Source organism: Lates calcarifer, linkage group LG2 (genome assembly GCF_001640805.2).
Source record: "Lates calcarifer isolate ASB-BC8 linkage group LG2, TLL_Latcal_v3, whole genome shotgun sequence".
Classification (NCBI taxonomy): domain Eukaryota; kingdom Metazoa; phylum Chordata; class Actinopteri; family Centropomidae; genus Lates; species Lates calcarifer.
In genome coordinates, this window is record NC_066834.1 from 2,623,694 (window position 1) to 2,647,068 (window position 23,375).

The following is a 23,375-nucleotide window of genomic DNA, read 5'->3' on the forward strand; positions in this document are numbered from 1 at the left end:
CAAGAGTATCACGCTAATTGAAGTTGACAAAAATACGAACTGCGCCCTTTTGAACTGCTGACATTGAAGAGGGTGGATTAGGCAGCGTATATTAACAACAGGTGACAGGCTGGAGGGAGCGGTGGATCGGGCCGTGTCACGGAGAGTCTGGTCACAGACCGGAGCGAAGGCAGAAATGAAAAAGGAAAATGTCTGACTTCACCTTCTTCCCACCTCATTCACACGTCGATGAGGAAAAGAAAAGAATATTAAAACTGAGATGTATTAGTGTGGTCTTTACTTATCATGTATTACAAAGTCATATATACACTTAGATACAGAAACTCAAAAAAAAAAACAATTTCACTGACCTTATGAAAATAAAAAAAGGCAAATAAAAACATCACAAGGCCATGTTAACATCTTAAAGATTCAATGTTACAGCATAAATCCTGAAGCTGGAAGAACTAATGATGAAAAGACAAAAATAAAAACACACACACACACACACGTAACAGGTAACCGGTAAAATAAAATAAAAAAAAAAATTTTTGTAAAAGTGTGGATTTGGCAGTTATCTATTATTCATTGTACAATAGGTCTTCAAATGCATGGGAAACAAATAATTACTAGTGCTTGTACACATATATATATATATATATATATATATATATATATATATATATAGAGCTATATAAATATGACGAAATGTTTGCTCAGGCAGTATAAAATTACAATTCAAGATGTTCCAGTAGCTTAGCATCTTTTTGTTTTACATCAGCAGTTACTCACTCTAAATATTAGATTTATGGCCAACTTCGTCTAACAATCCCATCTGATTGTGTAAACCGTGTGCGACACATTTACTGTACATCATCTGTTAGCCACCATGCTGCGTGTCCGTTAGACTACATAGATTTACAATATATATAATGTAAGTTAAACATTTATTTTTCTTTTCATACAGAATAGCTAAAAGAATCTGATCCATGTGAGAAGAAAGAAAAGAAGCCAAAAAAAAAAAAAAGAATTTAAAATAGAGAATCCTTATTGGAGCACCATAAATTATGACTATTATACAGCACTGCTGCAAAATACAAATATATACACTGTATACGTTGATTTTTAGAGTAGCAGGAGCCCCAAGTTTCCAGCTCTGAAACAATAACAGTGAGGGACCACAAGCCTGTGATCAGTCAGCCTGTCAAACAAGTGACCTCCTTTCTACCGCAGTTTGTGTTATATTAGTGTTGGTAACCGATAGAAAATATCTTTTATTTTAAGCCCAATAGACAAATAACTCTCATCATACCCAGATTTTACTGTCCTCTGTCATTTAAGGTATCAACTTCATGTACAATTCTGCATTTAAAGTTCACTTTAAAGATCAAAGTGAAAGTCACTTGAACTGAGAGGTGACAAGAACACAAGCCACTTTAGTCTGAATACTGACGTCTAGATATAAAAGATGATGTTGACAACTCTTGAAGTTTTGGCTGTGAGGGCTCCAAACATCTGTTGCTGGCTGGTCAGAGGCTGCCGATGTTGGGGAAGCTCTTGAGCTTCTCCGGGAAGTCGTCTTTGTAGAGCACCGGGTCTGCGCGGTGTTCTACCACCTTCAGAGGCATCGTACCAAAAACTGATGCAAACTTGTTGATGCACTCAGACCTGGGGATGAAAACACAGCTTAATTACTTTAACAGCAGGTTAAAAACATGTATTTAATTTAGCTGCTTTTGATCAATGATGTTTGCAAATGATGTGTATGGATATGGATGAAGTGTTTACCTTTTTCTGTCTTTTCAGTTATTGTCAGGCGTCCTTCTTCCTCAAATAAACTTTTTATATTTTATTTATGTTTATATCTCGGTTTCCTTGCAAGCAGATGCTGTATCCAGTCAGTGATCTTGTGTATTTATTTTTGCACAACTTGCTGGTGTGCAAAACATGTATGAGTTGAAGTAAACCATCGTATTTAATTGCAAAGAGGAAACCGAGCATTCTGAAAATAATTCAGGTGTAACTTTTTTTTAACAATCAAATTCCGCCCGTGCATACAGTGTTTTTTGTTTTTTGTTTTTTAGGAGCTGATTGCTTTTAATCGTTTCACGCAGATCTCACGTCACCGTGCAAAGGTTGTTGTGTTTGATTGATTATGAACCGTAGTCGCTCTGAGTAAGTAAAAGAAACTAACCTTTAAATTAGACTGAGAAATATGGAAGTTTTTACAGCAATTTTTGAAGGACAAATTGATATGTTTTTTACACTGAAAACCAAAACGGATAAATTAAAAGATTTTTAGAAAATAAAAACCAAAGATAATGAGCTATAAAAATATTTTACCATTGAAATTCTGCATAATACCAAATCAAAGTAATGTGGTGGTTTTAACGCACGCATGGAAAAATGCTTTAGTTATAGACAAAACCAGAGGAACAAGAGATTTCCTGTTGCACTCACAAATATATAAATAAATAAATAAGATTTAAGCGTGCTCATTTCACCCCAGATTTCCCAGTGCCATACCTCTCCACCATGTGTGTCTGGTCCAGGGACAGTCCATCAATGGCAGTACACTCGGGACACTTGAACTTTTTCCTGGGGGTCACCTAAACAGGAGCAGAACCAGGTCACACCAGTAACGTCGGCTCACTTTAACTGTTTGTTAAACTTCAGCAGCCCAGACAGAAGCTAATAAACTGTCTAGTCTGATGAGACGAGACTGTGACTTCCTACAGGAACTTCTGTCAAGCGCAGCGTGGTGAAGAAATGTCTGAATTTTCATCAGCGTTTTGAGTTTGAGAGACATGATGTATGGCTTTCCTCTGTCTAACCTCCATCACATGTTCACCCCGACACATTCCTGCACCCAACGATGTGGTGGACCTGTGAATGTATGTGTGTGCAGAGGAGAAAAGAAAGTGAGAGACAGAGAAAGGGGGAAGACGGACGGGGAGGGGTGGACTGTTTTCTGAAGGAACCAGTTTGAGATATGGTGGGAGGTGGGAGTTTGGGGAAGTGCGCAGCTTGTGATTTGATGGCAGGGTGTGTGTGAGCACCGGTGAGCCTAGGAAAACACGCTCAGAGGGGGAGTGCCAGTGAGTGACACCGAGATAAGGGAGGTTAAGGCAGGGCTTTAGCTCGGGCCCCTGCACCTGGGCACAAGTCAGTGTGACGGGGAGGGGGTGGAGAGGCGCTGAAGTCGGAGGGTGAGAGCTGATCAGACCCAGAGATGGTGGTCCGCTCTGTCAGGCTTCAGCCTCCCCCCGCCAGCTTAAAGCACACACACCAGTCAGAGCTATGAATGTACCTTTATGGGGGCTTTGCCTGTGATGTTCGCCACCAGGAAGTTCATGGCAATATCTTCACAGTTCATGTGAGCGTCCACCCAGTTCTTGATGTCTCCTGGCATCTTGTATGTGTATAAATAGTTGAAGTACTGGAATGGAAACAGAACCAAAACAACAAATCATTACTAGGTGTCACAGAGATATCCTGCAGGCTTCTTATGTACAATAATGCAGACTCTGTTTGACCGGATGACCCAAGAGTATGTAGGAGGAACCACTGCACTAGAGTCTGCTTTGAACTTAAGTGAGTGTGTGAGCTTTTAAGTAGAAGTGAGATAACCTTGCTCTACCTATGACACTCTGCTCATCTATCACTGAAATCTTCTTGCTTGAAATCCTACATAAACACACAACAGGGATCTCTAGGAAATTCTCTAACCCTTTTTTTATTTGATTTCCTTTTCAAAACTGGCTCTGTGTGCAACACTACTCAGCAAAAGAGCTACCATCCATGAGCAGCTCTAAGGGGAAACTTGTGTGAAAGAGGCAGAGCTCAAAACTACTTCATTTCAGCTCCCAGGTCACCTTGTGATAGAAGGCGGCTCCAGTTAGGACCATGGAGACCTCGTTGGTCCACTCTGACTCATACTTCCACTTCCCCATTTCATGGTCCCAGAGGTGCAGCCGGCCTGGGTATCCCACCAGCCTGTCTGGGAACTCCCTCCAAACCTGAGAGCAGACGACAGGACAGACATTTTCAGATGAACTGAACTCAAGTGAGAACTGATGTCTAACACTAAAAGATGAAGATATTTAGAAGAGGAATTTGGTCTTAAGTTTCAAAATATCTGCATTCTGGATTTGCTCAGAGTCAAATTAAAACATTTTCAGATGGAAGCAGCCTCTTGACTGGATGAAAATCTCAGGCTTGACACCAGCAGCTAGTCTGAGGCAAGAAGTGCTGTCACCTAGTCAGACAGACAGCTCCTCTACCCTGCCTGTAATTCTGTGTAATTATCCTTAAACTGAGCACAATTTTATTAAATGGCTTCTAAATGGGATTCAGGTGAGTGTGCTGGGCTAAGTGGGGCCAGGCAGGTATGTGAGCATGGAAAGCATCAGCTCTAGACCTGTCATCATTCTTCACACATCAAACACACACCCATCCAGCAGGCGGTCAAATCCCCAACTAGTGGAGAATGAGACTGTAATCTCCCTGAATGACTTTAAACTCTGGGATCAACTCTAAATGGTTCCCTGCGATACCTGCCAGAGATGGGGAAAGTATGGTGAAGGCTGAGGGCTTATATTTGGGCGGGGGTCTTTCTCTCACCTCGTAGCCAAACTGCAGCTCATCAGATGTCAACATGATGATGTCGTCATCGATCGCCAGCACGGCTTCTGTCTCGATCTCGTCGTAGGGGAAGAAGCGGTTGCTCAGCTTGTTCTCTTTGGTTCGCACGACTTTGAGAGGAACGCCGATCTTTGGCCAAAGAGACTCTGCCAGGGGGAAGACGACGAAACATTAGCAACCACATTTCTAGTTTAGTTCACACCGATGTGAGGAGGTGAAACAATTAATTGATTCACAGGAAATTAAAAGTACATGTAGTCTACATGTAGCTTGAGTTCTGGGTATTTCTTGGGCACTTTTCACCATTTTCTGACACTTGATTAACCAAACAATAAATCAGTTAATTGAGAAAATTATCTGCTCCCACAGAGACGAACATGTGGGAATACAGAGTCAATCATTCATTCATTTTTAGGGGTTGAACAAAATCACAAATGTGGCCATTATCTGTGTGAAGATGAGTGAGGAATTATGATGTCATTCACCACTGACAGTGATATCTGAAGTCTGTCCTGGCAGTGGAAAACATGTTCTGGGAGTTTAACTTCACTCAGTGACTCGTATCGCTACGCTAACCTCAAGCACGTGCAAATCTAACCGCGCTACGATTCTTCATGAGGCAGATCAACAAAGTGTTTTTTCAGGGGAGTGTTTCAAAGATCTTGGGCAGTGTCCATGGCACGGACTATGGCACAGACAGATCACACAGACTGTGTCCCCTCATTAATGGGGTAACTGGGGCCTGGCAGCCTATGAGAAGAGCTCTGGGTTCTCCTAACCACGTCTGAGGTCTCCTGTCAGAAGCTATTGTCAGGAAAACTGCTATGTTAAACACCCTGAGTTTCTCCTTTCACTCTGTGTGTGTTGCTGTCAGCCCTTCTTTTATTTCCAAGGTTGGATGGAGACGGTAGGAGTGAGGGAATTATAAGCTATTATCTAAATTTTAAAATAGTCCAACCTTGGCATGGGTAAAAAATGCGCACACTGCTAACTCTTCTTAACCTGTATTTAATAAAAAAATGCTTTATGTATTTATTACAGCTGTGTGGCAGTTAATCTCAGCTGCTGTACAGGTACAAGAGATCATTTGTAAGAACAGATACAAGCCCTGAGAGCAGATCATGACAATTTGATTTACAAAATGTCAATAACACAACAGGAACAGAGTAATGCTAGACTGAGAGAATGAAAAATAGGAGCCTGTAAACACATCAGATGAAGGCTTGGTGTGAATGGGGGAGAAATCTCCCTTCATATTGGACTGAGCCCCGTGAGTCTGACCTGTCAATGGCCCCTTGTTAATTCTAATGGGTCACAAAGCTCCAGCCAGGCGCCGCTGATGCCTCTAATGAAAAGGCAACTCTCAGCCACGAGGGAGCACTTCAAAGTCGTCTCACTACTTCATTACATTAGCCAACTCTTACAGCAGCAGGACTGCTTTAATTCCTGGTCCAGAACAGTCTGAGTTAAGCCATCAGTGGGTTAAGGCACGATTAACTGTTGTATCCTTAATTGCCATATTAAGGCAAAAAAAAATTTACAGTGCAAGGTGCAATAAATAACAACTCCTAAGAGATTACTATGACACATCTCTGATTGACTACAACTGAAGCTCGTGCCACAAACTAGCAGTAATGAGAGACAGAAACAATTCAATTCTGCTGGTCAGTCAGGACTGGGACTTACTGACAGCTTCTTTATTATTGGTGTAAATACATTTAGTGTACTGTATGTGTGCATACGCCTGGGGTGCTGAGTAAACATGAACATTTCAGTTGTCACTTCACCCTCTGTGAAACAGAAAGCCACAGAGCAGTGGCTTTAGCATTCAGCATGTCATGACAGCATTTATTCTGAGTGAGTGAGTGCCGTTTCACTCATCTGTTGTACATCAGGGGATTCACTTTGGGTCTCAACAACCACCATGACAAGAAAAAACAATGAGTAAAGGAAAACTACACCACAAAGCATGAAGCATTATGAAGTCTGTACGTCATTTTAGTGATGTTACTGTTAACTTCTCTTGGGTTAGGTGAGAGGAGGCGAATTTGTGGGCACAAAAATTAATCACTCACTTATCAGTGAATGTTAAATCATGTTACAGCAGAACTGAAGTTACAGGTTGTTGAAGCTAGACCAGTCAGTTGGGGAGAAGCACCACAGTAGAACTTATTACAGGGCTGTTTTACCTTTTAACAAACGTGTACATGCGACTTTATCTCCTGGAAAGCTTCATGAATTTTCTTACGTTTGATAACAATCTGTGAAACTCACCCTCAGGAGGACTTTTGTTCTGGTTATTCCACACCACCAGCAGCTTAGCCAAGCTGGGCACCTTGGAGATTTCTGTGATGACCCGGAAAAGACTCTCAACGCGATCGTAGGTCAGCACCACTGCTGTGAATCCAGGTGCCCTTGGTGGGATAAGTGGCAAGAACAGAGGGCTGTTCACACTGGACCACTTCTGCACAAGAAAAGAAGGAAAAAACATAAGCTGTTTAGGACGCAAACATCTTTTTTCATCCTTTTTCATTCATTCTCTTTCATTTCCATGGAAAGCTACTGTAGCGCTAGCCTCGTGCCTTCTGGGTCAGGCCTGTCTGTCATGTTTTCCATGATTTAATGCACTATAATAATGCTTCACTGGACAGTGAGGTCACCTGCAGTAATTTCCAGATGATGGTTTTTATTATGGAGAAAGAATCGTCCAATAATGTCTCTCAGGGGCTCAGAGAGGCAGAGCACAGAATGCCAAAAGCTTCCAGTCAGAATGCCAAATAAACCCTACAGAGGTAGCAGGACAGAAGGACAAAAAAGACTGAGTGGGAGTTTGCAAACAAGACAGGTTGGCTACTGTGCTTGTGATGTTATAATGAAGGGTGAAACTCTTCTGGGATGTAAGTGAAAGAGGGTGGGACAGAGAGGAGGAAGGAGTGAAGAGTTTGCCAGGTAGTGAATAGTGGCTGTCTATCGTCAGCGTGGAACTTGGCCTTTCTTTCTTTGCTCGCCTTTAAACTGGCCTGTAAATCCTGGGAGCAGCACTGACTCCAGCTTAGATCGAGTGACACTGTTAAACGAAGGAAGCCACAGGAGGGTTTTCTGATGGTATGCATGTATGAAATACTAACCTTTTAAAGTTTAGATTAGTGTGACACCAAAGCAGGAGACAACTAGTGGTAGTCTGTATGCAAACAATATCTTTTTTTGTTTACTAGGCTCATTTCAAGTGAGATAAAAAAGACCATTTAATTTAGAAGCATGTGCTCCTGTAAGTCTAGTAAATATGGAAGCATCAGGGTTCACTCTTGATAAACTTCAAAGGGTCCAAAAATGTTCCACGCTGGTTTCAGTGACAATCAGTCTGAGAGGGGCAAAGAGAGCATATCTAAGACAGTAAATCTGTGGGCTTCTTGAAGTCTATATAAACCCTGTTTCTCCTCTGGTCCCAGGTGACCACAGAGCGATTATGTAGCTCCTTCCACAGCATCAACACAAGTCTGTCAAAAGAGACACAGGCTCTGCCTTTTACACAACATCAGTCACCCCTCCACCAATAAAAACTCTCTTTACTGGCAAGTGGAAACTTCCTTGTGGCCGTTCTCACATTGTCATTCAAGCAGAGGGGGGGAAATAATTAAACTAACACGTCTGTGCGGCACAGATGCATTAAAACTGAGTAAAAGAGGCAGAGACCACTTAAGTCATTTGTCAAACAGAATAAATTAGATGAAAAGAAAGCCGCAGCTCGATTTGACACCAGATCTGAAGGAGTAAAGTGTTTTTTTATAACTTATATTTACACAAAGAAATTTTTTATTTGGTTATTTGAACTGTTTAAGTGGTTCATTAATAATCTTAGATACTTGAACACCCACAAAGGTAAAAAGATTAAGATTAAATGAAGAACTACCAATTATTCAAAATGGCTTTATCTGTCCAATCCGAACTTAAACAGCACACATCATTATTAATATAGTATGCACATGTAGAGGCACAGTAGTGGTAGATTAAATCTAATGTTTCAATTTACTGCTGAAAGATGAAAACAATAAAATTGCAACATAAGATACACTACAGTTCATTAGTACTAGGACAATGATTGTTTTGTTTTTATTATTTTGGTTCTTCTTCAGCCAACTGGGTTTAAAAAGAAAATGACCCTGTGGTTAAAGTGCTGACTTTAGTTGTGCACGAGAAGAGAGTCAAAACAAAAATGTCCAGACTGTACAGTCTGACATTTTGTACAGACTGTACTGTAACTTTTACACAAGATAGTGATCAGATGAGACTTTCATCTGCCCAGGTGCCAATCAAGACAAAATGTTTTAATCTTTGGCAAATGTGAAAGTCTGAAATGCCTCAATTCTTGTAATGTATAAACCTTACGAGTAAGCCCACTACCTTCAAATCCCAAACAAAAAGCAGCTTGTCCCTTATTCTGAAACCCCCTCTCTAAAGGCACCAGCAATCCTCGGAAATGTGCTTTCAATTACCAGCCTAAAGAACTACAGGAGGAGAGGGGGAAAAATGTCTGCGTGATTTATTTAGTGCTCTGTGCAAGTTCTTCTCACCATCCATTCACTGAAGCCATTGAGAAAACACTTCATCTCCCATCTCAGGCAGGAATGGCCAAAGGTCTGCACCCTGACACAATTAACCTCCTCTGGGTCTGGACAAGCCTTAAGACCTGAGTGATACTGATAGATTGGACTCTCTGACAAAACATTTAGACAGAAGTGGGCAATGTCAAGTGTAACTGCTGATTAACAAGCTACCTGCTCAGAGGGAAACAGGCAACCATGGTCAAGAGAGAGCAGCTGCTTGACTGTAAACCTCTCAATCCTGAGTGACCACATAGGTTTGAGCTGAACTGAAAGTGCTGCATGTTTACACCATGGTTTGTTAGTGCTGCCTCTCTACTGTTAGCATTTCAGTGAATCTACTTATACAAGGATACATTTGATATACGCAAAGACACTATTATGCATCTACACACATGCTCACATGCAAATGCCTCTACCCCACGAGCTGAGCACGGAGGAGACTCTACATCAGACCAGGCTGATTAACAACTCCTGAGAGATGGTCGCACAGCCAAGCTGTCTGCAGCCACAAACTCCCACAACCGCAGCGATGCTAAACACACACACCATTCTTCACATCCAGCACACTCTCTGCTAACACAATGACTCAGACATGCAGGAACTTATTTTTCACCACAGCGGAGGCATCCTCCTAGTGCAGAACTGCTGACACAAACTGGCTGCCTCAGAGCTTGCTGGGTGTATACCAAACTAAGAAGTGCTGCATGTGTGGCGCTTCAGAGAGATGGAAGGCATCTAATTGTCACTCTGCCACAGAGGCTTTGATTTTCAAGTTATAAGACAGTGGGGAGGCTTATGTGGCACTGTGAGCGGTCACAGCTCCATCCTGGACGGGTGTCATTCACATGTCTGCAATAAAAAGACTTACAGGATATACAACTGACCAGCTCTGCACAGCAGAGCACACAGACTGTGAAGATTATATGGCTGTTTACTGAAAGAGAGCAGCCGTCAGGGTGTGGATAATAACTAGATCACAGATTCTTCTTAAAGACAATAATCTTGCTCAGTGGTAAAAAGTTACAACATGAAGTCTGCCACAGTTACATACCACCACAGGTGGATTGTTCCACTGCTCATAAGTGCGTGCAGCGTATGGATAGATGCGGTCGTTGATGATCTGGAGTGTTGTCAAGCCAATGGCCTTCATGGAGCTGAAGTAGGCCTCCCAGAACCAGCGTGCCTGTGGACAAATGAAAAACAACTCCTTAAAATGTACCCATATCAACAGAAAAAAAGGGCAAAAACAAAACATGCTTGAGGGATAAACATGACACTGTACATTTACCAAAATGTACATTAACCAAACACGCAGACAGATGTAGATAATACAGAAGTGCAGAATCAAATATTTGCATTGAGTGACAGAAAAAAACAAACATATGCAACAAAAAAAGACATTTTCAAAACATGCTGCATACAGGTGTAAGAAAACCCATCACAAAAAAGGAAATGTATAAACGATCGAGTCGCACAGAATAACTGCACTTGTTATGTGTGAACTGAAGGCAATGACTGTTATTGAATATAAAACAGTTTCCTATGGAGTATGGCCTTTACATGACAGAAGATAACACCAGTGTGAAGTCATAACTGTAAAATCCAGACTTTTCCCCCCGGTCCAGGTCTTTAAAGGCCTTGCCCTTCAACAACTCTTCTTCTGAGGCCCTCTGAAACCTCTTTTGACTGTGCCTGTTTTATTTCAACAGATCTCTGATGTGCAAAGCAGACTTAAGTGATAAGTGAACTCTTCACCCATCACCTTAATGTTATCACATTGGTTGCAGGACAGATCACTTCCTATACTGTATGCATGAGAAGAATACCTGTGCACTCAGTGTGTTTATTCAGGCTCTGACTGTGACAAACCTGAAAACTCAACAGGGTCAGTGAACTCTTCTTCATGATTATAAATGTATACAAGTTGAAATGACCTGATCAACCTGGAGTGGTGTGACTGACCATGATATATATGTCTAGCCTCCTCGTCTCCTGCAGGCTCCTTTACTATTAAAGAACTTCAAGGGACTGTCCAGAGGCGAATGAACCCTGTAAGAGTTAATGAAGCTTTAAACAACACTGTCTCCTGCCAGGAGGCACCGTGCTACACTGACCCGACTCCACCTCACCAGCTCCTCAATGACCCACAGTTCCGTGGTTGAGGATGTGATGAGTTTTTGTGTAGAGCAGTGAGCTGTATTTCTTTCTTGTCTTTCTATTGGAATTCATCAGTACGTATTTATTGGCTAATGTGTGTGCTTTAACAAAGACGGTCCTCAGTGGCACGTGAACAACATGTGACCGTTGCTTAAATCACCCATGTCTGCGTATGGGGTGAAGCTTTGGAGATGTGCAACAACACAAAAGCTGCATTTATTTTTATAGAGGGGGTGAGGAGAATCCAAAAAGACTTTCTAATCTCAGGGGGGAATCCCAACGGCCCATAAATCAGCCAGTGATGAAAGTTTCTTTTCCGACCGGGAGGAGGCAGAAAGCAAACTGTGCTGGCCCGAGGGCTCGTCCCACCACCCTCCACCCGCTTCCAGCGCCTGCAGGAATTTTTATGAGCGGGGAAGAAGAGACAGCGTTGCAAGAAAGGAAGAGAAACCCATACTCCATCTTCCAATCACAGCATCTAGCCTATAGTATACACTTTGTTCCTGGTTAGCGGGAACAAATATGGCAACCGAGACCTGCACAGGCCTTGAACTAACCAAAATTTACTTCACCAATAACAATAAAATTATGTGTAATGTAAATAGTAACTATAAACCTGCTGCAAATATTGAGAAATAATGCAAACAATCACAACAGAGTCAGGTCAAAAATATATTCCTCTGTAAGTAACGGTCATCCGATGCAACGCTTGGTTAAAAACAAATTATCTTCTCATTTCCTTCTAGTTCAGAGAGCTCCCCGGCAGCTACTACTCTTCTGTTGTTTAAAATAGTCAAACTAGAGCTCAAAGAGATGATCAGAAGCAGTTTAGATTACAGTAGTCTGCATCACTTTGCTTAACTCAGTGGAAGTTGTCAAGTGCCTGACAGATGATTCAACCTATAGAGCAGAATTGGCAGCCAGCGAGCTGTGGACAGAACCAGGCAATCATTAGTGTTTTCGACATAATCAAAACCAGCAGTGAAACCAAGTCTGTTTCAATCATGTGAGCTGCTCACTGGGAATATTGTTTTGCTCGAGATTTATTGGCACTTTACTTCTGACTGTGATCAAAACATTTCTACACACACATACACACACACACGACTTGTTAATAATAATAATTACCTCGTCTCCCAGGTATAAATCAGTTCGTATTAGAATGTCTAAAATAAAAAGTACTCGAGGACCACGGCTGAGGACCACTGCTTCAGCAGGAGGTTTCAAGTGGGATTACACAGCCTTGGTGCTAGTGAGCCCAATGGTTTCCTGGATTACCCCACTGATGGACCTTGGTTTGTGAGGCTCTAAACATTCTGCAGTGCATCATGGGACTGCACTGTGTCCTCTTCTCTTACTAAGTCCAGCCCTTATGTTTGGGCTGTGAATTTTGATAACTCCTGCATTTGTGCAGGTAAGGAAACAGCAGAAATCTGGTGGAGGATCTCGGTTGAACGCTCAAAGAGATCAAATTTGCAACTCGAGATTGGCAAGATTAAGGAGCTGTCATTACATATTTGACTGACCAAAAAGCAACGGAGACCTGTCATCATCCTGACCGACTGTTCAGTTCTGTTTGAGGGGATGCTTGTAAAAGAGAAGACTGGACTAAAGAAAGCAGACCGACTTGACATCTCCTATAAATCAGCTGCAGCCAGCAGTACTGTTCTGCTTGGAGAAGCGCTGGAGCGGCTACATAGACTGTATGAGAGGCTACAATAACATGGGCAGTTGGAAAGAAAAAGCTGGTTGTCAGGTTAAAGTTCAACACCAAAGTAAAAGCAGAGGAAGGGATGAGGAGTAAGATGAACTCCATCATGGGCAATAACTCCTTCTTCCCATTTTATACATTCTAATTTAGTAGCAGAAGTGATTTGACTGTGCTAATCTAATAAAGGTCTGTAGTACATGTGTCCTATTTTGAGGGTATGATCCAAACAAGGCCCATGGGAGTCAGTACACAAACATGAGCTCAGTGGTCTCACTTGAGCACTGTTAACAATTCACAGCTGTTTAGTATGTGGCCTTTTTAAAATGTGACCTAAATGGATGCTATTACATCATCTCAAATTTGAAAATGAGTTCTGCTGTCTGAAACAAGTCCACCGAGGGAGACTCAGCAGTGGCCTATCACAATTTGACCTGGTCTCTAACATGACTTCCAACCTAAAGTTAACCAAATGTTCTGTCCTGGATGAAGTGAAACTGCAGTGCTGCTCACTCTGTAGATGTTACTCTGCTGTGATCAAGAAGTAAACAAGCTATCAAATTTTATGTGAAATAAAAAGACACCTCGCCTGTCATGGAGACAATTGATGAATAACAATGAATACTAATTTGAGGACCAAATCACCCAAACAATAAAACTTCCCCCATCAATCTTCTTCTGAGTAGCTGTATGTTTTTTGTAATGTAACAGTTGTTCATTATGTGGCATTTCCTATTTTTACATTTGTAAGCACAAAAGTCAGACCACAAGGGAACAAAGTCAGACATACTTTGAAAGCAGAAGCTGCTGAGCCACCTGCTGGCCAAACTAATGAAATACATCAGCTTGACTCTGTCAAAAAAAGTTCCAAGATTTGTTGGAATAATTAAGGAATCAGGCTCTCAGCATGCATTTCATTTTTTTCCTCACAAAGACTAGAATTGAAATTAGAAAGATGGAAAGATCACTGACAGACACTGAATGTTCCTTTAAGACAAAACAGTATGTCTTGGTTGAGTTGGACTTATTGTTGTGTCAAAAATTAGATTTCCGTCTCTGCACTGCATTTCTTATTGGTGGGACATACTACTCTGTATCACATTAAAATACAATAAGGTACAGTCTTCAAAGCCTAGACAGGGAAACTTGCTCTAGCTGGTAAGAATCAACTTGCCACCAATTAAATCTATCTGTGCACCAACAGAGGAGTGGTGTGACTAGTGAATGACAAAACAGTGTCAGACCTATGATACCAGGTTAGCTGTGAGTTCTATACACTGCAGGATAATCCCACAACCTCAAAAACAAGCCCTGTTTTTGAGCCTGTCTGGCGTAATCCAACCCCAAGCCCACGTCTGAGCCCTTGGCCTAAAATGTCTGTTTGGCCGGTGTAATTGGTAAATGGACTAGAGTTGATACAAGAGAATGAGGAGCAGCTGAACTGGTGCATGTCTCTCATAGCTGCTTTCACTTTTGTTTATTGTGGCTCAATGCAGATATCAAGTGGAAAGGGAGAATGAGCCGTCCTCTGAGCATTTCACTCAAGCAAATATCAACACAGTGGAGTCTTCTGAAAGCTTTTTAAAATCTCAAATGAGCAAAGGATGAAATTCAAACTTACAAAAAATGAGGGTGCTATCCAAATTTCAGTCTGTTGCACAACAGATAAAATTTGTTTTGGCTTCCATTGACTTGACTGCTCGGTTGGTTGGATAAGGTACAGACTTGACATGCATGTTCTCTAACCTCAGTGACGACACCTCTGACCACCATGTCAATCTGAGTTCTCAAACTGCAGCCAACTGTAAAGCAATCTGAATAAGTTTTGCTGAGAGATGTTTTCTCTTCAGTTAGACGCTGTGACTGTTACCTGTCTCTGCATCTCTTCAACTTGTCTGTGAGGAATACTCTTCAGGATGGTGTACATCTCTGACAGCTTCTCCTCTGGAATAACCACAGACGCCCTGTACAGAAACAGAAACATTAATTGGTGAATTAAAAATGGCAGACTCTCAATCAAACCATCTACTTGTTTTTCAAGCAGTTCAGCAGACCTTTTCCAGTCAAGCACTTCAGAGAATGGTAGAATGTAGGAGTCAGCGAGGATGACAGGGACACAGCCGGCCTGCAGCACATCACTGAGGGCAGCCTGACCCAAACGTGCCCCACGCAAAACCACACAAAATGAAGACTCCTGTAGAGACGCAATGGAAATGGCAAACATGTGATTTTGCATTGTACAGACAAACAAACTTAAACCAATCTCTCGATTTTAGGAACCTTAAATGCATGTTGATGGCTGAACCCTAGCTCACAGTTTTAGTTCCTGGGTTGTCATTGTTCTCTAGTAGTAAAACATTAGCCTGTAAGCTGCTCCAACATGTATACACAAATCCTCTCTGTCTATAACAAGCACCAGTTGTTGGTGGTATCAATATCAGTACTTGAGATTGGAATTTCCTATGACACTGGATACTCTTCATCTTTGAAATGTATTGTTTTTAATGCAGTTTTGCTTCCAACCTGCAGTATCTGTGGGTAGTCATACACCTGCCCCTTGTAGCAGCGTTTTCGTGCCGAGGCGGCTCCCTGGGAGAGGTTGCTACATTTGTCCAGGAGGAGCAGCGCTTCTCCATTTTCTTCCTTCAAACGCTCCAGTTCAGCGCGGTACTCTCGGTGGATGGCAGTTTGAGAAGACAGAATAAAGTAGCGCCGTGGCCTGGGGGAATAAAGACAAGAGATTTGCAACTTGTTACTGACTTGTTGACTAGCCTAAAGAGTGCTGATAGACTACAAATACTTTTATTTTACTTAGAAGACCATCCTACGTATCATACATCAGTATATAAAGTGACTGTAATATGGTTGTGATGTGACACTCCAACAACATAATGAGAGTTAATGTCCTCACCCGGGCTGTCTCTCAGGCAGCTCAACATCTGCAGACAGTGGGCTGTAAACTGGGATGCTGACATCATAACCTTGTCTGTAGGTCCACGTAGAAAAACCGCCTCCAGCCAACAGCGCTCTGAAACAAATGCACCTGATTATAACAACACCTCAACAACACACAGCGGATTTCAACAGCTGAGCTACACAAACATACTTTAAAATGCAAATTCGTTCCGCTGTTTTTCCTGTGAACACTTTTGCTACCAACAATGCTGATGTGAGACATGAAGTGGCATCAAACAAGGCTCAGTGACCTGCCTAACTGATCCCATACAGTCCGCTAGATGATAAAATGCATTTTGGAATCTGTTCTATTCTCAGGCAAGGAGAATATAAAATGGAAACACACTGTCAGTCACACACCTGGTTCTGATGAGGCTCCATGCCAAATGGACTCCAGCTGGATGAGCCCAGGAAATTCCTTACAGCTAAAGATAGTGTTCATTGTCTCAAGGCTGCATGTTTATAAACCCACCCTCTTCCATCCTCAACCATCACTCTGGCCCTACATCTTGAGACACATGGGCTCTTGGCTGGTAAATACAACCAGATTTGAAACGTCTCCTCAAGGCCTCCTGAGTATATTTTTTATCCTAATTGCCTGTAAATATCTCTTTCATCTTCATCAAAGGATCATTTTTCACACTTGGAGGAGTGACAGAATTTTATGGTAAATGCTACTTTAAATCGCATAATCCATTGTTGCATGAAAATTAATTTAATCTGTCCTGGAAACAGATCATAAATAAACAAGAAATTAATTGTCCCTCCTATGAGAGGGGTGTTGCTGACAGGAATCCTAAAATATGAATCTTGAAAATATGCTTCCCTCCCTTCACCTCCTCTTGTGTTTTGAATAAAACTAAAGATGTAGATGTCTGAAGTTTTGGTTAATGAAATTCATGCACCAAGTCTATAGTGGGGATCTTTCTCTTTGACCTAAATATGAAAGACTCTTTCCACATGTGTCCATTATGTTAATGAAGCTTCTTAACCACAAGCAGACAGCAATATTATTAATTCCACTATATTATCTGAACATACTAGGTCGTTGTGGCCATTTCAGATTTCACAAAGATTACTGTCAGATTATAATGAAGCTTTCTTAAATACTACGACGGCTTTTAAGATGTACTTATAAGTACCTGTCTCTGGGAACATCCAAGGCAGTATTGTAGTCTGGGGGACCTCCAGGTAACATGTTGAAAAGCAGGTGATTCATCCCTTTGTCCCATCTACCAAAACACACACATAAGATTAGAAAATCAGATGATACCAGTTCTGCTCATCGGTTAAATAAAATATCAAACATTCATTGTTATGAACCAGATTTTTTCCATTCCATACCTCTGTATATTAAAATTATTTCATTAAAAATGCTGTCCAGAGAACTGGTACTTAAAAGGTAACTGTTACTTTCTGACCTAAACACACACACATGGTTAGGAGGCGGCAGATAAATCTCTTGTGTATTAAAAGCTACATTTGAGCTTTATCGCCAATGATAACACAGATATTAAATTAATTTGAGAAGAGGAGGTTCATAAAGAGAAATGACTTGACAGTAACTGCAAAAACAGCATGATTAAAACTGACTATGAATATTATTAATATATATATAATGACTGGGTCTAGTGCACATGTTCACCTGGGTAGCATGGCCAGAGCCTGGGCGGTCTCTCTGATACGGAGGGAGTTTTGATTCAGCACATCAATAGATGGGATGAAAAGACAAGCCCTGGTGACGTCATCAGTGTAAAAGTCACTGTCGGAGATTGCACTGAGCAGGTCGTTGTATTCACGAGACAGTCCAGTGCTGCTGATGGGAACCCCCAGTTCATCCACAAACCGCTGCAGAGGGTAGATGTAGACCTACAAAAGCAACAATTTCCACAGTGAGTTGTACTTTCAACAAAGAACACTGCAAAATGTTGAAGAGACACACTTTGTTTGAGCTCAATGATGTGAGGGTTGTTTTAAAAGGCAGTTACCTTGATCCTGTTCTTTGGATTGTAGCCACATCTGTACACATCAAAACAGGTGTGCATGCGACAGCTGAGGTCACCCCTCTCAGGAATGGGACTGGACACAGGCAGGCGGACCAGAGGTGCATCGTGGACACTGCGTTTATCGAGTGTCCAGTCGGCGGTGGACTCAATGGAGTGGGGCCAGAACTGAAACATCCCGGTGGCAATTAGTCCAAGCAGCACCACAGAGAAGAGGGTGATGTAGTATATGCGATGCTTGGTTTTCATCCGCGGGATAAGAGCAGGGCCCCGCGAGCTGTATTTCCCAGAGGCATACATGTCTGACTCTTCTCTGTCCAACCAGCCACTGTAAAGACAGACATCTGTCAGTGCAGCTCATGTACTGGTTATAATAGAGCTACAGCAACTTGCTGATTAATCGATTTGTTCTCAACACAACAAATATTTTCTGACATTTTATAGACAAAATTATTGATGATACCTTGAGGAAATAATCGGCAGATGACAACGAAAATAATCTTTAATTGCAGCCCTAATTTATACAGATGAAGCTAGTTCTCCCTCTCCTATCAGGTTTTAAAAAATCCACACACAATCGATCGTTGCCTATAATGTAAGTCCAGAGAATACAGGTCACAGGTCCCTCAAAATCAAAGTATTTGATGTCAAGACTGCAGGGTATAATCTCCAGATTGACAATAATCAGCTGTTAGTATTATGCTAATTTCAATGCCTTTGCTATCAACGACACGTACAGTTAATCGTAGCGACAACATCTCCATTGCTACATCAATGTCACCAAGCTACAAATATTGCTAAATAAAAAACATGAATTGTCAAGGTGTCCTGCCAGAACAGCGATAAGATTACTTTATCTTAAATTAACTACGAAGCTAACTTGGCTAACCGCAGCTAACGTAGCCGTTAGCTGAACCAGCTGTGTAAACATTCACGCTAAATTAGCTCACTAACCGACAATATTAAAACGCCATGAAATGTTGGAAAAAGAGGGTCATTTTCTAACGTCATAGATTTATGTTTTACCCACCGTGACGTTTAACGGAACCGAGTTCGACAGTGTACTCCTTAATTCATGGCTACGATCACAAAACAGACTACACAGTGTTAATGCTAACCTAGCTTCAAGCTAGCATTAACGAGGAAGTCTTTAAGTCATTTCCGGTAATCATTCTTCTTCGTTGGTTCTGACATAATATTTGCAACTCAGGAGGGTAGATACTTTGCTTCCCTCTAGTGGCACTGGAAGCACACTAAAGCCATGTTTTACCATAGATGTTAATAGACGTTTAAATGAAGTCCATATGTTTAACTAATGCACAAAATAATGTCTAAAAAATATATATAAAAATATTATATAGCTGAATTATTCTAAAAATATTAATAACATATATATGTATTCATCATTGATCTATGAAAATAAATAACTAAAAATACATTACTGAACTCCCCACAGGCTATTGTGATTTATTGGTATATATTTTCTTATGCTGTACCTTTTACCAGCTCTAAAGGTGTTGTTCAGTACAGTTAACTAGCTTCTGTTTTCTGACACTGGTCTTAGGTGCATCACTGGATGTTATCAAACAAACACCTCCCATCCACGCTGTGTCGTTTCACCCATGACACCTCCATAAGGCTCAACAGTAGATTCTGGTCTCTAGCAGACCCACTGTACGCTCACAATACACTGCACCTACACTTGGGCTTATATATAGCCCTGAACAACTCATGCCATCTTTACTGAAAATCCACCTGCACTCAGCACTTCTAAAACTGATGACACATTCTTTGCATCAAATCTAAAGCACACTCTTTTCCAGGATGGGACTATCTGGCAAACTTTCCTCCTAAGTACCATCCTTGGCACCAAAATTCATTAGTTTAAAACAATTTGCGTTTATAAAAAGCCAAGTCTATTAAGCTGAGTAATTCTCTGCCTAAATGTGCCAATAACTTTCAGAAACTCAGAAGAACCTTGATTACTAAACAAAAACTCATGTTGGAGAAGTGCAGAACCCAAGATGAGCCAGGAAAGCCTGGACATTATATGACAGGAAATATGACAGAAACCCATTGTTATTTTCATAGTTTGTATTTTATTCCATTACAGGCAGGGCAGTGAGGGGGAGGGATTAAATACATTCTCATTGTGGGGCAGGAAAGGAGGGGAAGCAAACCAGGTAAACATGGACAAGACATAGTTGAATTATTTCTCTTTCAATATAGACCAATTTGTAAATCTGCCAATAGTTTGAATAAATAACTTTCAGATGAAATATTTTTTTCTATATGTCAATACTGATATCTTTTAATATAGTTATTATCTCCTTATTGTTATATAGTTGTTTTCTACATGACTCTATTGGAATTCTTTTTTTTCTTTTTACACATCTGCATAAATAATTACATATAGAAGATGGTGCTGTACACATCATGGTGGAAAGTATCGGAGTGCTTTCTTTCAGCAGTGTTTTGTGTATGACTGGCTGCAAGCAAAGCTACTGAATGTAGGAAATTGCTGGCCCAACCTTGGTGTATCTTGTGAGAGACTACTGGGACTGGCAGCATAATCTGAATAGTGTCAGACTGTAAACTGGCTGGAAATGTCTGCTGTGAGTAACCACAGCAAATCTTATTCCAAATCGAGACTGTGCAGATCACTATGACGACTCCAGGCTCGACGGTGGCGCTGCACCAAAAGGTCACTGTGAGCAGGCTGTCACTCTGCAGCATGTCTCACCACTATGAAAGATTTGTAAAAAGAGAGTATTGTCACCATGCCATGGCAGAAATGTCACATACTTTTCCACTCGGACAGAAAAAAAGCTGAAATATATAACTCCTTACATTTGGGAGAGTCTAAAAAGTTTCCCACACTGTCCCAAAAAAACTGTGATAAAAACCACTGACATCAAACCAATCTGGTGCAAGCGCAATAAGGATAATAATACCATCAAATATAGCAAGAAAAGTGATAACAACATTAATAATAATAAATAATGCAAATTGTGAGCCACCTGTTACACCCAGAGTGATATGGAAGATTGTATACCACATACAGTATTTAGAACTGGCATACGCAATGCTCGAGCCCATTTATTCGTTCAGTCCGACCTCAAGGATGTTTGAGATGAACCGGATTAAAGGGAAGCAAACACCTTGAGAGCACCTTGAGAACAAGAGAAATGATATTCTGGGACACTTTTAGGATACACAGTTTGGTCCTGTCTGGCGACCTGGGCGTTTAATAAGCCTCTCAAAGGTTTGAGCTTTACATGTATGAAAATTTTCTGGACATGTTTAGAGCTTATTTACTGTGACTTAAGGACAAAACTTGTTATATTACCAGCCATGCTACTTTGAAATGCATAAAGCATGCAGACCCCTGACTTGGGCACGTTGCTAAGAGCTCTCCAGAGAGAAAGATACAGTAGCTATGAGACTAGGACTATTAGCAAGTTCATTATTGGTTCAAACCCAAGGTACAGAGGTTGTGTTTTCAAAAATGAAAGTCCATGGCAGTGTTTTAAGGTCAGGATGACATCTTTTCCGTGGTGTTGCTGTGTAACAGTCTACATGGGAACCAACAGTATGGCAGGGAAGGAGATAATGAAATTAGCTTGTGTTTAAATAAAGCAATATCCATATACATATACAAAAATTACATCTCATAAATACATTTGGCAATACAATGTATTAAATTTTTTGGCAAAGGGGGAGGGGAGGGTAAATTGAGCAATATGTGTGCAAGAGTATTCAGATGTCAGTCTAAGTGGCTTAGTGACAATTTCTCTTCAAAAATAAAGGAAAAAAAAAGTCTTCATGCACTATAAAGAGTAACCAAAAGACTCAAAAACATCCATAGGCGTCTGTAATAACTTTGTCACAATCACTAAATTTTTAAGACACATGAATTCTCACCAATGTAACACACTTACTCTCTTTCTCAAAGTCAATTCTTTATAGACCTGAGGAACATTTCGTAATGTCTTCTCACTTCTATTGATTGACGAATATGTCCATCTTCACATTCCTGATTTGAAAAAAATAAAATAAAATAAAATAAAAGCTGGGCAAACTTTTCCGGAGCTGCTGTGGGTGCAGGAAGTTGTACAGTACATCAACCCAGATGATGTGCCTATGCTAACCTCTTCTACAGTGTTAAGTTTGTGTTTGTTTTTTTTGTTTTTTTTGAATCCCTGCTCAGTAAACTATTCTCCCTTTGATTTTGTTTAAGTCAGAGAACTGATGTAATGCTGACGCGTCCCTACGTGGGTGAGACAACATTGTTTTGGAATGGCATTGTGAAGCTACAGTTATTTATATTCACCCAGAAGCAGCACAGCCCCCTGGCATGCAGAGAGAGGTATCTTTTTTTCTTAGTCATTGCAATAGTGTGAAAATGCTATAAACAGCGTTCAAAGGGGACACCTGAAGAATGGAAACAGTTTGTGAGTTGATCAGTCAGGTTCTGTCATTGGATCTCTGATGAGTGACTGCATTCCACTGCATGCATGTACTGTGATATGTTTTAAAATTTTGGATGACTGCACCTCTCAATTCAGGGCAAAGGACATCAGAGTCTTGGGAGCACACTACACCATAGATGATAGTGTGTTCTCTTCAGGGCAGTGGCAAGGGGAAGATGTTCGTAGGGAGTGTATGGCTGGCGGGGCACCCTCACCGGGGGAGAGGTCGTTGAGCTCCTCAGACGACGAGAGAGGGAAGGAGGGTGACAAAGAGATGCCCGAAGAGGGATCGGCAGACCCGGCAAAAGTGCGTGGGGGCTTGGGGACTAGGTTAGGCTCCAGTGTTGCTCTGGCCAGAAGTTGTTTGTCATCCAACCGCTGGTCATCTCCAAGACACTCGCCTTGCCCGAAGGAGCCCCGGCCCGACTCGGACTCCCCGTCTGACAGCTCCAGAGGCGGCGAGCTGCTGCCGTCCAGTCTGAATAGAGAGTCTAAGTACTGGGCGAACTCCAGCACCGCCTGGCTGGGGTTTCCGTTGGATAGTTGGGGTGGAGGAGTCGAAGCTGCTGGCCTGGTCTCTGCACTTAGCTGTTTCTCTGCTGCCTCCAGCTCCCAGTCTTCCTTTTCTCTATCCACTGGTCTAGAATCAATTTGAGGGCTGAGGGGTGCGTTGGGAGTGCTCCCTGGGCTGTAGACACCAGGAATCTGTTGGTGATCCCCATCAGGAAGCATTTTTTGGTTGGTGTTTAGCTCTGGCTTGAAAGGCTGAGCCAAGACGCTCTGGTTCAGAAGAGCTGGGGAATGGTGTCCACTGTAGCGAGGTGTGGCAGGAGACAGCCGCATGGGGTAATCC

The 23,375-nt window shown here is 41.6% G+C and overlaps 2 protein-coding genes across 2 annotated transcripts in view; both read right to left on the bottom strand.

Moving 5' to 3' along the window:
- Positions 1 to 260: 260 nt before the first annotated feature.
- Positions 261 to 19,229, bottom strand: ext2 (exostosin glycosyltransferase 2). Its single transcript, XM_018686260.2, has 15 exons — positions 19,081 to 19,229; positions 18,036 to 18,378; positions 17,693 to 17,916; positions 17,190 to 17,279; positions 16,004 to 16,120; positions 15,616 to 15,811; positions 15,147 to 15,286; positions 14,963 to 15,056; positions 10,279 to 10,410; positions 6,898 to 7,087; positions 4,603 to 4,769; positions 3,855 to 3,998; positions 3,290 to 3,418; positions 2,506 to 2,588; positions 261 to 1,647 (listed from the first exon to the last, which is right to left on the bottom strand). Exons 2-15 carry the CDS (start codon positions 18,348 to 18,350, stop codon positions 1,509 to 1,511), a joined length of 2,160 nt encoding a protein of 719 aa, XP_018541776.1. The 5' UTR covers positions 18,351 to 18,378; positions 19,081 to 19,229; the 3' UTR covers positions 261 to 1,508.
- Positions 19,230 to 20,126: 897 nt separating this feature from the next.
- The window catches only part of dagla (diacylglycerol lipase, alpha), a 33,535-nt gene continuing 30,286 nt past the window's right edge, over positions 20,127 to 23,375 (bottom strand). The window contains 1 exon segment of the mRNA XM_051073790.1: positions 20,127 to 23,374. Within this exon segment, the coding sequence (XP_050929747.1) occupies positions 22,649 to 23,374 (726 nt within the window). The 3' untranslated portion in view covers positions 20,127 to 22,648.